This window comes from Rhinolophus sinicus, chromosome 13 (genome assembly GCF_057876585.1).
Source record: "Rhinolophus sinicus isolate RSI-liver-muscle chromosome 13, RSI-T2T, whole genome shotgun sequence".
NCBI lineage: Eukaryota > Metazoa > Chordata > Mammalia > Chiroptera > Rhinolophidae > Rhinolophus > Rhinolophus sinicus.
This window is the reverse complement of record NC_142513.1, coordinates 36114961-36129847: the sequence shown is the minus strand read 5'-3', so window position 1 is coordinate 36129847 and position 14887 is coordinate 36114961. Positions and strand designations below refer to the sequence as shown.

Here is a 14887-nt window from a genome sequence, read left to right as displayed (position 1 = left end):
ATAGATACTCAAATGATGTTTGAGAACATAAAAATATGTTCCTCAGGGAGAATACTGAGCACTTCATTTTCTCCTCCCAGGTCTCTGAATGTGAACCACACCCTTGTGTTGTGTAGAACTGAAGGATGGTGCATTATGTGTTTTGTTTTTCTGTAAAAAATCAGCCGCGGGAATTGAAACTTGGTGTGAAAGATATAATTTTCCCATCAGAAATGTGAGTATTATTTCATGTTTTGTATAAGCCCCTCTTTTAAGAACCACAAAGATCCTAAGGCGTTTCATGTCAGTGACATAAGGCAGGCCCCACACTGGGGTTTTTTGATGATCCATAATATGATTCTTTAAAAAAAGTGACAATTTTTAACACTGCATGTGTTCAAAGACCTCTGCCAAGAGGGGGAAAATACCCTTGGCATCAGAAGCTAAAGTGAAATGGTTCCTTTGTGATCAAGCAGAAGAAACAAGTGGCTCTCTTCCTCCCTGATCTTGTCAAATTAGCAGGAGAACAGCATACAAATCTTTCAGGAGGCTGAACCTGTGTTTCTTCAATGGATTCTCAATTCTACTTTCTGGAGTAGAGGAATCTATTCATCTTTTTCAATACTTTATGGATTGTGTGTGTGAATGTTGGAAGGCAGGGGAGGGTGACAGTGTTACTGATTCTACACTGCAAAAACTGAATTCTTTACTTCTAAAGGACACCAATGATGAGCTCAAAACCAGTTTTGTTCTCTGTTTACCATCAGTTAACCTTGAGGTGTATACCACCCTGGGTAAAGTCTGGGACCTTGGCTTGCAACAAGTTGCAGGGCCGGATATCTGTCTCAAGGCACACAGGATCTCATAATGACCTGCTACATCATCTATAGGCACACTGTTTCAAGGGACGAACAGCAGCACCACAAGTGTCCTGTTTCTCTCAGGAGGTACAGAGTAACAATTTAAATGACAAGGACATGATATTTAATGTTTTGAACAACAGTCTGTTTCTGCTAAAAGCACAGTTAAAAAATATTATATGTTAGGCAAAGGCCGAAACTCTGTATGCATGAGAGAAAACCTCCCTCCACCTTTCTCCGACACAGAAGAAAACTGATTTTAGTTTCAGAAATGAAGAGCTGGGGTTTCTCCCAGCCAAATATTTCCAGGTCAAGCCAGGTGCCCACTAAGGGCCTTCAAAGATGAACCAACAACAGCTTCTCCATTGAATTGTTCCTACCCCAGCACAAGGAAGTTTGCTTGTGGCTGAGGGGGCTGTCAGCATGGGGGGTGGGGAGCAGGCAGAAATTAGGAAATTCCCATGGAGTGACTGTGTGAGAGAGAACTATCTTCAAAAATCTGCAGAGATGCAGCTAGGGCCTGGTCTCAGGTAAACCATGGCCTCCCCTCTGGATGGCTTCACACAACCACAGCTTTAATTAAAGACTCCCAGAATGCCATGCTTCTGCCCATGAATCTGTTGCTTTATAAGGTGGTAGGGTGGGTCCAGTTTTGTGTCATGCTATAACTGAGGCCTGATTAGTACTTTAGGGATTTCACATTTAAAGGTACCCAGAAAACCATGGATTTTCCAGCTTGGAATCTTCATCTTAGATAGTTTACTGTTAGATGAGTTCCCACAAGACTTAAAACAAGTGCTACAGACTGTGTCTGATTTGTTTGTTCATTTAATTTACTCTTTTTTTTAAATTAAGGATTTTTTAACATTAGTTTCCGGTGTACAAAGCAAGATAATAGTTAAACATTTAAACCCCTCATAAAGTGATAACCCACTCCCCACGCTACTACCCCTCTGACATCTTATACAGCTGTTGCAATATCATCGACTATCTTCCCTATGTTGTGCTCCACATCCTGTTACTACATACCTATATACTTAGTTATAGTTGATATTCAATATTATTCTACTTCAGCTCTTCAGGTGTATAGCACATTGGTCAGGTAACTATGCAGTCTATGACGTGATTCCCCTGATAAGTCCAGTGCCCACCTTACATGATCTTTACAACATTGTTGATTATGTTCCCCATACTCTATTAACTATCAATTTATATTTCTTAATGTCTCCACCTTTTTCACCCTGACCCCAACTCCATTCCCATGTATCACCCTGATAGATCCAGTACCTGTCTGACATCATACATAGTTATTACAATACTATTGACTATATTCCTTATGCTGTACCCTACATCCCGTGACTACTATATAATAATTTGTTCTTCTTAATACCTTCCCCTTTCACCCATCCTTAATCCCCCTCCCATCTTAAAGAAGTCCCTCTAAGGGTCTTTGTAATACCGGTTTGGTGGTGACAAACTCCTTCAGCTTTTTTTTTGTCTGAGAAGCTCCTTATCTGTCCTTCAATTCTAAATGACAGTCTTGCTGGGTAGAGCAATCTTGGTTGTATGACATTGCTTTTCATCACAGTCTCAGAGATATAGAGGAAAAAATGAGGGTTGCTAGATGGGAGGGGGGTGGGGATGAGGGAGAAGGTGACCCTTAGAAAGCACAATCAGTAACCACAAGATTGCCATGGAGATATGAAAGATAGTTTGGGGAATATAATCAATAATGTTGTGAAGATTTTATAGGGTATCCAATGGACACTTGCCTCATTAGGGTGACCACTTCATGGACCGTATCGGTGCCTGACCACTGCAGTGTACACCTGAAGCTGAAGCTGAATAATAATGAATGTCAACTATAATTTCATATATATTTATATAGTCACAGGATGTGGAATACAGCATAAGGAATAGAGTCAGTGGAACTGTAACAGCTATATACAATGTCAGAGGGGTAGTAGATTGGGGGAGGGGGTTATCACTTTATGAGGGGTATAAATGTCTAACTATTACATTGTTTTGTATACCTGAAACTAATAATAAAACAAACAAACAAAAACCCAAGTGCTACATACTGCAGGATGCTTGCTTCTATGGGGTATTTGAAATCACTGAACATGACCTCCATAATGGAGAAATATCTCACAATGTCAGGCAATTTTTAGCTTTTTCAGGGGAAAGATATCCTGTTCTTCTTTCTATGGAGAACATTACAAACAGTATGTACATTGCCCCAGAGACCAATAGCTAGATGCCATATGAGTCCCTCGGGTACAGAACAATGGAACAGGCACTGTGAAAACATTTCTTAGGCTAACTTCCAGATCTGAAAGGAGTGGCTCAGAGCTGTGGAGTGGGGCAATCACTAGTTCACAAGGAATTATATTTTTAGACTGTATGAAAAGTGGGGAATGTGTTAAACTGCAGACGGTAACACAGAACAGCCACCCTAAGTTAGAAGTCTGGGCCACATTTCCGCTGCTCATTTCCATAGCGTCCCCCTATTTTACTCACTTGTCTCTGTAATAAAGTTTCTACTTGACAAAAAATGGGCACTTATGAAACGTTATTATGCCACATGCTGTCAATTTTTATAGCAAACGCTGATATTCTTTTCTTTTGATTTTCTGAACTCAGAAGTTAATTCTTAATGTAGCCAAAAATGCCAGTGGGTAACCTTCATCCCTTGCTGACCTCATGTTTGATCCCTGGGTATCTCAGCCACACATCTTATCTCTTCAGTCATAATTTCCATTTCTTTATATTTCTGTTCGGTGTTGTAAGTTAATTCATCTCTCTGGTCTTCTCAGAGCAAAATTCAATTCTCAGTAGTGAATATTCTTTTTTGGTTTTTTTCAATTTTTCAATCAGAAGTCATTATAGTTTTTAGTTCTGATAAATCATTTTTGTGCCCCAATTACAGCCTCTTGAAGATTCTCCTTCCTCTTTTCATTAGAGTGCTGTTTCATCTCTTCTGCTAAAGCCAAGGCAGTCAGAAGCAACTATACTATTTGTTCAGCTGGGCTCCCTCAAGTCCCTGTGTCCCCTTAAATTTGTGACAACAGCACCCACACAGTTCATGTTTTGGACAAATGAAACAAGAGGATGCTGGATGTCAGAAATATGATTTTCCTAGTACCATCCACTGGGCCCAAGTGCTCCAGTCAGGCCTCTCTGGATATAGAAATATCCAGCCACATAAGCTGGGGGGTGATCTGTGTAATTAAATAGAATTAAGTAATTACTGCTTTTGGAGAAAAAGACACCCTTTCCTGAGAGTTTGGAACTCAGAGAGTAAGTAAACGGTACAATGTGAAGGCTCACTAATCACATGACATTATCAACTACTCATGGTCAAAAGTCATGAAGATGTGCACTGTTGGATCATATACTTATCTGGCTGAGGGAAATATGGTGACTGATAAGAGAGTCACATTCCATGGACTCCCCATGTTTTCAAAAGAAATTTTCAAAAGAGCTGACCAGCTTAAAATTCCAGAGGACATAAATTTGCCCACCAAACTCAACCCTAGCCTTGCCTCAAGCAGGGCTGATTGACACTTGAATGGGTCGACACACTCATGTGGGGCCATGTTAAGCAGGTGAATGAGTAGGGAAGACAATGTGCAAAAAGGAGAGTTAATGGCAAAGAGATATGATAGAGATTGCAAGAGAGGTTGAGAGAAGAATGAAAATGAGCTCCTGTGCTTCTTGTTGAATTTATTTGCAGTTCCAGTCACTCATGAGACCCTGCTCTAGTTCCAGCTCTTGAACTTCAAAACTTTTTTCTATAGTTTATTTATACAATATATCTTCCTTTATATAAGTTAGCTTGAGTATATTTCTATTTCTTGCAACCAATCTCAAACTAAGACCCAAACCCAAGTAAAAGTTATGATAATCTGATCGACTTTATCATGTCTTTAGTTCTGACTTCTTTCCTAAACTTCAGATTCAAATGTACAACTTTATGTTTGAAATCTTCATTATATATCTAAAAATCATCTAATGCTTAAATGGATTCTCCTTTTCTTTCTTTTTTTAATTTATATACAATGTGCTCTTCTACTAAGTTTCTCAGTAAATGCACCAAAATTTACTGAGGAGCTCAGGTCAAAAACCTAGTGGTTATTTTTGACTCTTCTGTTTTCCTCATATACCATATCTGATTTACCACTCTGATACACATCATTGCTGTTTATTGATATCCAGTTGCCTCTATTCTGCAGTTCTCTGTTCCCTAGGTGTCTTGCTCTGGACAATGAAATGTGAGGAAAAGTACATGCACTGTTCCTTTGTAGAAACTTTTAAGAGCTCTTACTTTAAGAGCTCTATCTTTTCCTGTCAAGTGAGAGATCATATTTCATATGGTAGAAGATCTGTCAGCCTGGGTTCTTGACTAAGCCAGAGCCCTCTGTTGATTCAAAATACACAAACAGGGTGAGCAAAACAGAAAAAACCTTTGCTGTTCTATGGCACTGAAATTTGGAGATTTGTTATAACTACAGAATAAGCCAGTCTACCTCAAAACAATCCCCAAATAATATTGGCTCTAGTGTCAAAATATCGGGGGTCCAAAACAATGTATATAAGTGGACACTTTGGTCAATGCTGCTCAAGCAGTAATTGCCTTAGTCAGAAGTGTCTGGATGCTGATGGTAACTACTTTGAGCATCTCTCTTAATCGCAGAAGTCAAACATGACTTGTATTCATCTTTTGTTATCAGTAAATATCGAGTATTGCAATTTCAATAGTGTTTTGCTTTCTTAAAATGTGTATACACTTGTTTTGGCACACTCTTATATTCCAAACTTGATGCTGTTACCTCCTTTTCCACCATCACTGGATTCCAAAACCCTTCATCTCTTGCCTGGACTTACTGCAGGAGCCTCTTAATTCATTTTCCCTTTTCTACTCTGACATCTCTCAAGTCCATTTTCCAAGCGGAAGCCAGACTTTCTGTCATTTTAAAGGTAAACCTGACGATGCCACTCTCTGCCCAAACCCTCAACAACTTCCCAATGGACTTAGAATAAAAATAAAAGTCTCTCCATGAACCCTAAAATTCTGTGATCTGTCCAAATTTGTCTCCTGCCATTCTTTTACCTCTCTGCTGCAACCACATGATCTCTCTTAACTTTTCTTGTAAGAAGTTAACTCATTCTCCCCTCAGGGTTTTTCTCTTGCTGTTCCCTCTGTGTAGAATGTTCTATTTCAAGACCTCTGTGTAGCTTGGCTTGATCCTTCCCATCATGCAAATCTTTGTTGCAAGATTACATCCTTAGAGTATCCTCTACATCATCTAAAACCACATCCCCCAATAATTAACTACTCAATTATTCTGTTTTACTTTGTAACATAGTCTTTGAACTCTCTTATTTATTTATTTATTTATTTATTTATTTATTTATTTATTTATTTATTTAAGCTATGTTTCTCTTTTTCCTAGACTATGAACATTATAAGGAAAAACTGTGTTTTCCAATGTTCTGTACCTGTTATCTAGAAAAGTTTCTTGTGCTTAATGAGATTTAATAAATACTTATCAAATGAGTGAATTCATGAATAAATAACTTAAACAATCAGGATGTCAAAACAATACTGCAATGAAGAGACAACTGAATAAGAAGTAATACTTTTTCATAAATCCTTAACTTAGTTTGTTTCTTACTGGAGCAAAACATAAATCAAAATATTGGTAGATAATCAATTTGTATAGCTTCCATCCATGTCTTACCATTTATAATTCATTTATTAAGTAAAACCTGAATTGTTCAAGTTAACTTGCTTAAATTAGCCAACGCATATTGAAACAAGAAGCCCTTTTAAAAGATAATTAGCACTGGATACGTTTAAAGTTTCAATCACAGCTAAATTATTTTTTCTTAATCCAAATTATTTAAATTTCTTTTAATGGACCCAAGAAATGAGCAAAGAAAGGATATAAAAGCAAAAGAACAGACTCAAAGACATGGTAGTAAGGACATTAGAGCAAAACCCATAAGTAGGAAACACTAAGATAACAAATTTCTATGGGAAATAACTTTCTGAGTAGTTTAATTACCAGGAATCCATCGGTAGAACTCAAAAATGACCTGGAAATGTGGCCAACATGTTTGCTCTTCATCATCACCTCCTTGATATTTTGTGTGGTTGTGTGTACTTCCATCACATGCCAAGACGACACATGAGAACTTCCTTCACTTGGGAAAGTCCTTGGGTTATTATTTTAGTGGAAATAATGGATTTGCACCAATACACTAGATCAGTTATCAACTTTTACTCACAAAAACTCTGTATTTTTGCAAAGCAGATGGTCTAGGTGAGGAGCCTTTACTATGACAAAGAGCTATATGGAAGTTACCAGCTTTCAAAGGGATTAAACTTCTTTCCCTGCCTTAGTAGCATTCCAAAGAAAATGACTGTTAGAGTCAGGAGGGCTGAGTCAGACACTTGCCTCTGTAACTCTGAAATCTTGGAAATGTAATTTAACTTTTTGACTCTAGATGAGGATAACAACACTTATCCTAGATGTTTCATAAGATTGTTGTGAAAATAATACATGCTAAAGACATGTTTTAAGATTTTTTTCTGCTTCTTTGAGGTTATTAAAATTATCCTCTAAATTGAAGTTATATATGTATGCATTTCAAAGTAAGAGGAAAAGAAAGAGCAAGCACCAAAATTCATTATGTTTTGCCAATTGGTCTGAAAATATCTATATCTGTTTCAGAAATGTTAAGATTAGCAGAAAATAACACTGCTGTTTCTTTAAACACACAAAGGCACCAAGAGCTATAGCTCAGTAGTAAACTCCCATGTTCTACTTCCAAACCCAAATATCTCCAAATAATCATTGTACTATCCAAGGAGAAAGCTAAATTAATGGTCTATCATAAATAAAACAGAATTATTTATAGCACTCATTGAAATATCTGAGGAGAAAATCAAAATCAGAAGACAAATGCACAAGATTGTACATTATATGAAACCTATTCGCTGTTATAATATGTTAATTGCCAAACCTCTGAAATCAAAGACTCCATAGTGTCTCTAGTTACTGTGCTGTTTTGTTTACTTGAGTAATTTTTTTCTGCTTTTCACTAAACATACCCCAAAGTTCTTATTAAATAAATAAAATAGGAGGCAAGATAAATACTCTAATGGAAGCATGTAGTTTCAGAAAATTCCTGATTGTGACAACTTAGCTACCAATTAGCCAACCCCACTCCAATCTTACCCTCAGAAGTCACTTTATGGAAGTTATTAGTTATAAATAAAGAAATCTCATTATACCAAAAATTTCCTGTACCCCAGAAATACACTGTCAACAAAGATAACTCCTTAAGGAAAATAGCACAGGAAGCTCTCTTAATCTTACTGAAATCCATACTGTTTTCTCTTACACACAAAACCCATACTATATAACAACATAAAAACGAGATCATGGCTAAATGAATCTGATCACTTTGCCCATCTTCACTCCCAAAAACTAATCAATATAATCCATTCAATCAATTAATTATAAGAAAATATTCCATCGCTCAAGTAACCTGAATGAAGCATGGTCAGCTAGCTTTGGCTCAATGACTATTTTAAATTTGATAAGTATAAAATAAGTGTATTTGCTTTTTTGAAATTTAGGAGCAAATTATATCATTCTGAATGTTCACTGATTAAGTGGTTCTCCCTACCTCATGGTGATTCTTGGTCAGCCATTCCTTAATGGTGCTGAGGGCAATGACTGCAGCTGGCTCGTTCGGGAAACCTAAGTGAAGAACAGAAGAAAACAAATTAAGGGGGGAAAAAAAAAAGATGAAGGAAATACAGAAGTCTATCATGGCATGATATTTTTTTTCTCATTTAAAGATTATTAATTCCACCTATCATTATTGAGCAAGGGAGGACTTAGTGAGGTATACAGGAATATGGAGTCTGTGATCCTACAAATAAGGCATTAATTAAGGGGGTTGGACCTACCCCAATCTAGAGTCTAAAAGCAGTAAAGAATGTGTCTCTTCAGTTCTACAACGTATCAGTTAAACATGTATTTGTGTGTGCTTAATAGCTTTCAGAGCACTCATATAATTTTCTCAGAAGAGCTGTTCAGATAAAGGCTTGTTACTCTCAGTTTATAAACCAAGTATATATAGCTCAGAGACTACACATGGCTGACTCAGGGTCGTAAGACCAACAGTACTCCATCAATGAACTGACACAAGACAGGGCAAATAATTTGCCAAATAGCCACACAATTGAAAGCTATTATCAGAATTCAAAGGCGGTAGTGCCTGCTTCACTTAGGGCAATTGGAAATGATGTTTGAGATGAAGGCAACATGAACTCACCTGATTTTATAGTATGAGTTTGGTTTTAAAGGGCAGAAAAATTGACACACATATATTCTGTCCCAGTGAGCACGAGCACATATCATCAAAATTTCTCAAACTCATCCAAAATGTCCCTTTACTTTATATAATCCAAATACATCCTGAACTTGCAGAATCTTCAGACATTCAGCCAACAGAGATAAAAGTATGTGAAGGAACAAGCTTATAAGTTGCATTCTATGGGGCAGAAAGAAGTAGAGACAGGAGTGACAATTCTACTGAAATTACTCTCCTTAAGCTCCCCACTGACTTCTTAATCACCAAATCCCATAGGCTTTCAGTCAGTCTTCATCTTCTCTGGTATTAAATGTGCTTGACTAGTTTTTCATGTTTCAATAACTCTTCCCACCTGGATTTCCTTTTTTTTAAGTTTATTTTTTATTGTTTTAAAGTGTACAATTTGGTCACTTTTAATAGGTCTACAAAATTGTACGACCATCATCACTAAGTCCACAGTATTTTCTTCATCCTCAAAAGTATCGCTTAATAGTCACTCCCCAATCTTCCCTCTCCGCAACCCCTGGCAACTATTAATCTACTTTCTGTCTCCTTTTGGATTCTCCTACTGGATTTGTCAACATTGCCTTCTGTGTCTCCTCCTACATGTTTGACCACCCATGGCTCCTTTTTCTAGGAGCACCTATTAAATGCATGCCATTCCCAACACTCTAAACTCAGCTTTCTTCTTCCTCTACACTCAACTTTAGCCAGCTGAAGCCCCCACCATGTCTATGAGGATGGTTTCTATTCAGGCAGGCTCCTGTGACATTGGCCATGTAGATGCAGAAAGAGAGAAGTGTTGCTGAAACAGAGATCTTTGATTTAAAAGACCAAGTTTTATTGGAAGGTAAATACATCTCCCAGTAGTTTATATTAGTAGTTTAAATCTCAATAGACTTTCAGAGAAGACATGTGAGAAAGTTGTTGTTTGTCCTTATTTCCAAAAAATAAATACTGCTTTTCTGATTACATTTCTGACTGTTTTGTTCATTAGGAAAGGGGACAGAATAAAGTTGGGCCAAGCTCCAATTGACTACTATCATATGACAAAGAGAACCACTGTCATATGAACAATGTATAAAAGTGCTTGAAACTATGCAAATTCATCTATGACATTTGGGATTGTGGATTTGTTTTGAATTATTTTATCCCATGCATTTCCCTTAAATGAAGTCTTCAAAATGTAAAACCCTTCATATTAGAACAACCTGTTAATTAATTAATCAATTAGCTAATTCTTTAAACATATTATTCCGGAACCAGAAGAGTGTAGATATATAGACACTTTTAAAGAGTCCCTGTCCTCTAAAGCACAAAGTCTGGAGGAGGAAATCAACAAGAGGTAATCACAATAAAGCATGTGGGAACTTTAGGGATGTGGGGACACAGATGAAGAGAACTAAAACAGAAAGGGGAGACTTTCTAGGAAACAATAGAATGCTTAGGGAGGGGAACTATAAAATGGGGAGCGGAGGAGACATTGTCCTCAGAAGTAAGCTGTGATCAGCAAGGAATTCATGGAAAAGGTGAGGGAAAGTGAAGGGGAAATAAAAACAGGAGGAGTACCTGTGTGATGCAAAGAAAAACAAGGAGGCCAGGATGGGCATTTGTGGTTAGCGGTTAACCAAAGGAGATTTTTTCAATCCAACTTTCCCCTGAGTTTAGCTCCTACATTTGTAATCATCTGGATACCCACCCCCGCCATGTGCTCCAGAACCAGAAATGTAATGTGTTCTTCTTCAAAGCAAACCGTTTCCTGACTTTCTGGTCTCTGCCTATGGCTTTAACTCTATACTAGTCACTACAATATTTGACTGTTCTCCTTGTTGGTAACTGAATCCAAAAAATATTGCCCCTCTGAAATATTTTATACCACCCCTGCCTTCCCTTCTTTTGCTATTGATCCCCTTTAAGGTTTGATTAGCCCTCACCCTGACAACTGCAGTCAACTCATAATTGTGCTCCTTTGGTCTTCTGCCCTTCTCCAATCTACCTAGCACACCAATTCCAGGTGATTCTTCTGAAAGTATAGCTAACACAACCTTACACAAAACAGTGGCAGCCTTTGCTGAATCTCCAGTTCCTACAGAGTAAGCTTTCTCTTAGCTTGATGGGCATTCTACACCCCAAGGGGCCTTTCTAGACTTGTGTCTTAGTTTCCTCATTTTTCTCTTCCCCTGGAAATTCTTCTCCAACTTTGTGATAAGTTTGAGAAGTACTTAAATCACAAAATTATAGAGAAGTATAAAGCTAATAAATACTGTAATCACACTCAGTTGCAATGGTCATTAGCATTAACCTTTAGAAGATGTAATTCCCCACAGAGAAATTATACAAATTCTTATAGAACAGTGGCGACTATGGTCAGTATGCAATTATTTTTGACCTCTTAATCACTTTCTCACATTCATCAAAACCTCTGGCACTGGGTTATGGTTTGCACCACCTCAAGGCTTGCCATAACCCCTGGGTTATTTCAGTGTCTGTAAAGATGACCCACACAATGCCTGGCCTGCCAGTTCCTTGACCTGATTATATTTTAAACAACAACCTCCATTCCACTTCCTCCCCAGCTCATACCCTGGATCTGGAAGTAACACTTCCATTCCTAAATTACTGACTGAAGCAGTCCTTTCTCAAAACCTATTCTCTTATTTGTTTGTGCAGCTACTGTCTAAGGAATTTCTTTTATAAGCATTTGATGACTACTCTGTCCTCAAAACACTCCCCAAGTGAATGCTAATATTTTTCTTCTGAATGGTCTGACTTTTTCCTATCTCTCTAGGCTCATCCCAGTCTGTATTGCTCTTTGCTTTTTCCATTCCAGCCACCCTGGCCTTCTTTCTGTCCTTTGAATGTGGCATGTTTCCTTTTGCATTCCTGCCATAAAGACTTGTTCATGCTTCTTCCTCTTCCTGAATTGCCATTCTTCTTCTCTTTTCCTAACTTATCTTAACTTTTATTTGTCCTCTACTCAGTCATCACTTCTCCAGGGACAGCTTCTCTGACACTGACAACTCCTTATTTTGTGCTTTCATAACACCAGGTAGCTTTCTCTCACAGAACTCATAATAATTGCAATAATACATTTATTTATGTAAATGTTTGATTAATAGCCTGGAAGCCCTACGGGGGCAAATACCAAATCTGTTTTTGCTTATTACTCTACCCCTAAAACATTGCTGGCACATAGAAGAAGATCAATAAATATGTGTTGGATGAGTGAATGGATTGCGGACTTGTGAATCTTCGTATTGACAACAGGAATGGATAAGTGCTGGGAGAACAAGTTTGTTTAGCCCTGGAGTATGGGGAGAGTGACGGGATTCTAAGAAGATGTTTGAGCAGAATGTTATATCCACATTATCCAATTTCATCCCTAGGGAAAACTATTGAGAAGATGCATAAGATAAAACATAGTCCCTGGTTGGAAGATATGCTGCAATTAATTAAAACGGGAGGAAAATAGCAGGACAAATAGCTCTGAAAATACGCCTGCTCTCAGTGGGCATATACATATTCCTACCCTGTTTCCCCGAAAATAAAACTGGGTCTTATATTAAGGTTTGCTCCAAAAGATGCATTGAGGCTTATGTTCAGGGGATGTCATCCTGAAATATCATGCTAGGGCTTATTTTCCAGTTAGGTCTTATTTTGGGAGAAACACGGTATATGCAAGATAAAGTACATTCACAGTAAACACCAACAGCACAATCCTTGTCTGCTTAACTACAAGATCCCAAGGGTTACAATTAAGAGCAATGAATAGACAAGGACGGATTCTTGCTGAGGAATGGGCTCCTGATGACAGTGAGGTCTGCCTCCGGAGGTCACAACTGTATTCTGGTCACCAGGAGACTTTTGTTCACCAAAGCAGTACAGCTGCCTAGAGGGAAGGCAGCAGACAAGCTTCAGATGAATCATTGAATGAGATGACATCGAAAATCTCTTCCAAGTATGAGGGTCAATGAAGCTGAACAAACTATTAAATAATTTAGTGCCAGACATGTAGGGAGTTGTGTATTGTGTGTGTGTGTGTGTGTGTGTGTCCGTGCGCGTGCTCAGATGTGCAGAGAATCTGTGCTTCAGCTGGCATTCCAAAGTTAGCTCCTTACTCATTAGGATCAATTACTCAAATTAACTATTGTTGTAAATATCACTGTTGACTTACATAGGTATAAATGATTTTTTCTTTTTCTTTACTTTTGTAATGAAGTTGCTCCCTAAATTTTTACATACATATGCATGTGTACATTTAACCATTACCAAAATCAAGATATAAAACATTTCCAACACCCCAGAAAGCTGTTTTGTCCAGTTGATGGCTGCCCCCTGAAGGAAAAGCTCTTTTCTCCTCTATTATCACAGGTTAGTTTTGTCTGTTTTCACACTTCATATGCATGGTCACACAATGTGCACATTTTTGTCTATACTTTGTTCAACATTATGCCCGCCTGATTTATCCATGTTGTTAAACATAGCAGAAGCTCATTCATTTTCATTGTAGTGTTGCATTCCATTATATGACTATCCCACAGCTTATTTACCCATTCTAGTGTCATGGGCAATTGGGTTGGTTCCAGTTTGGGGCGATTACAAATAAAGTTGCCATGAACGCTCCCATAGATGACACTTGATAGACATAAGTGCTTGTTTCTGTTGAGTATATACCCAGGAGTTGGAGGTATTGGTCCATAGGTTATGCAGGGGGTTAACTCTGGTAGATTCTGCCAAGGTTGTCCAAAACAGCTGTACCAGTTTATACTCCCACCAGAAGCATATGAAAGTATAAAATAATGTATTTATCTATCTATTTAGTTAGTTAACATGTCAAGATGTCCTTACTAATTCTATTTTCTTGACCACATTTAAAGTCATTAAAAATAGGTTTAGGGTGATCAATACTTTTTATAGCTAGAAGCTCAGATACATTTTATGACTTGCTTGTTTTCTCCCTACACATCAGTGAGAACTTAAGCCAAGAGAGAACAAATTAAGTCAACAAATATCAAAACAATTTAAACAACAGAGGGAAAAAATGAAACAGCAAGTTGAGTTTTCAATGGTCTTCATCCATGGCACATCAAATAACTCATTAGATATTTTCCTTTCACTCAGTTATTAAGCACGTATTTATTTTTTAAGCAAATTGCAGAAAGGTGCAGCAATGAAGACTCATTGAAGCTTCTACCCAGCCACTGATCTGTTTGTCTGTTGGAATTGTTGAAAACCCAAATGTTTTCAACACAATTAGAGTGAATCTGGTTTGACCTTGCCATAGACAATTACCCTCTCTAGTTTTCAGTAATTTATTTTGCTGTTGTCGGTAATTCCCCAGTATCTTTAACTTTGTTCGTAGGCTGCCATGTAGAAACTAACTTTGTTCTCCTGAAATAAAACTCAAACATGTTCTACTGAATATATAGACTATTCTACCAAAATAAAGAACAATATAACCACCTATGCTCATAAAACTGCTTTTTTATTTCTTGAGGCAGAAGCAATGAATCAGCTTTTATTTTAAACTTAAAATGAGGGTCTGCTTATAGATATAGATTACCATCTCATTAAGAGGCATATGGTAATGACAAAAACCAATTATTTCAAAAAATTCTTACTACAAAAGAAGTAAAATTGGACATAACACCAGG

At 37.6% G+C, this 14887-nt stretch overlaps 1 protein-coding gene across 6 annotated transcripts in view; it reads right to left on the bottom strand.

The window, feature by feature from the left end:
• Positions 1–14887, bottom strand: part of MACROD2 (mono-ADP ribosylhydrolase 2) — a 2124656-nt gene that overhangs the window by 534095 nt on the left and 1575674 nt on the right. For all 6 annotated transcript variants that reach the window (XM_074317443.2, XM_088789270.1, XM_074317442.2 and 3 more), the window contains exon 8: positions 8541–8614. In XM_074317443.2, coding sequence (XP_074173544.2) covers positions 8541–8614 — 74 coding nt within the window. The remainder of the gene's footprint in view (positions 1–8540; positions 8615–14887) is intronic.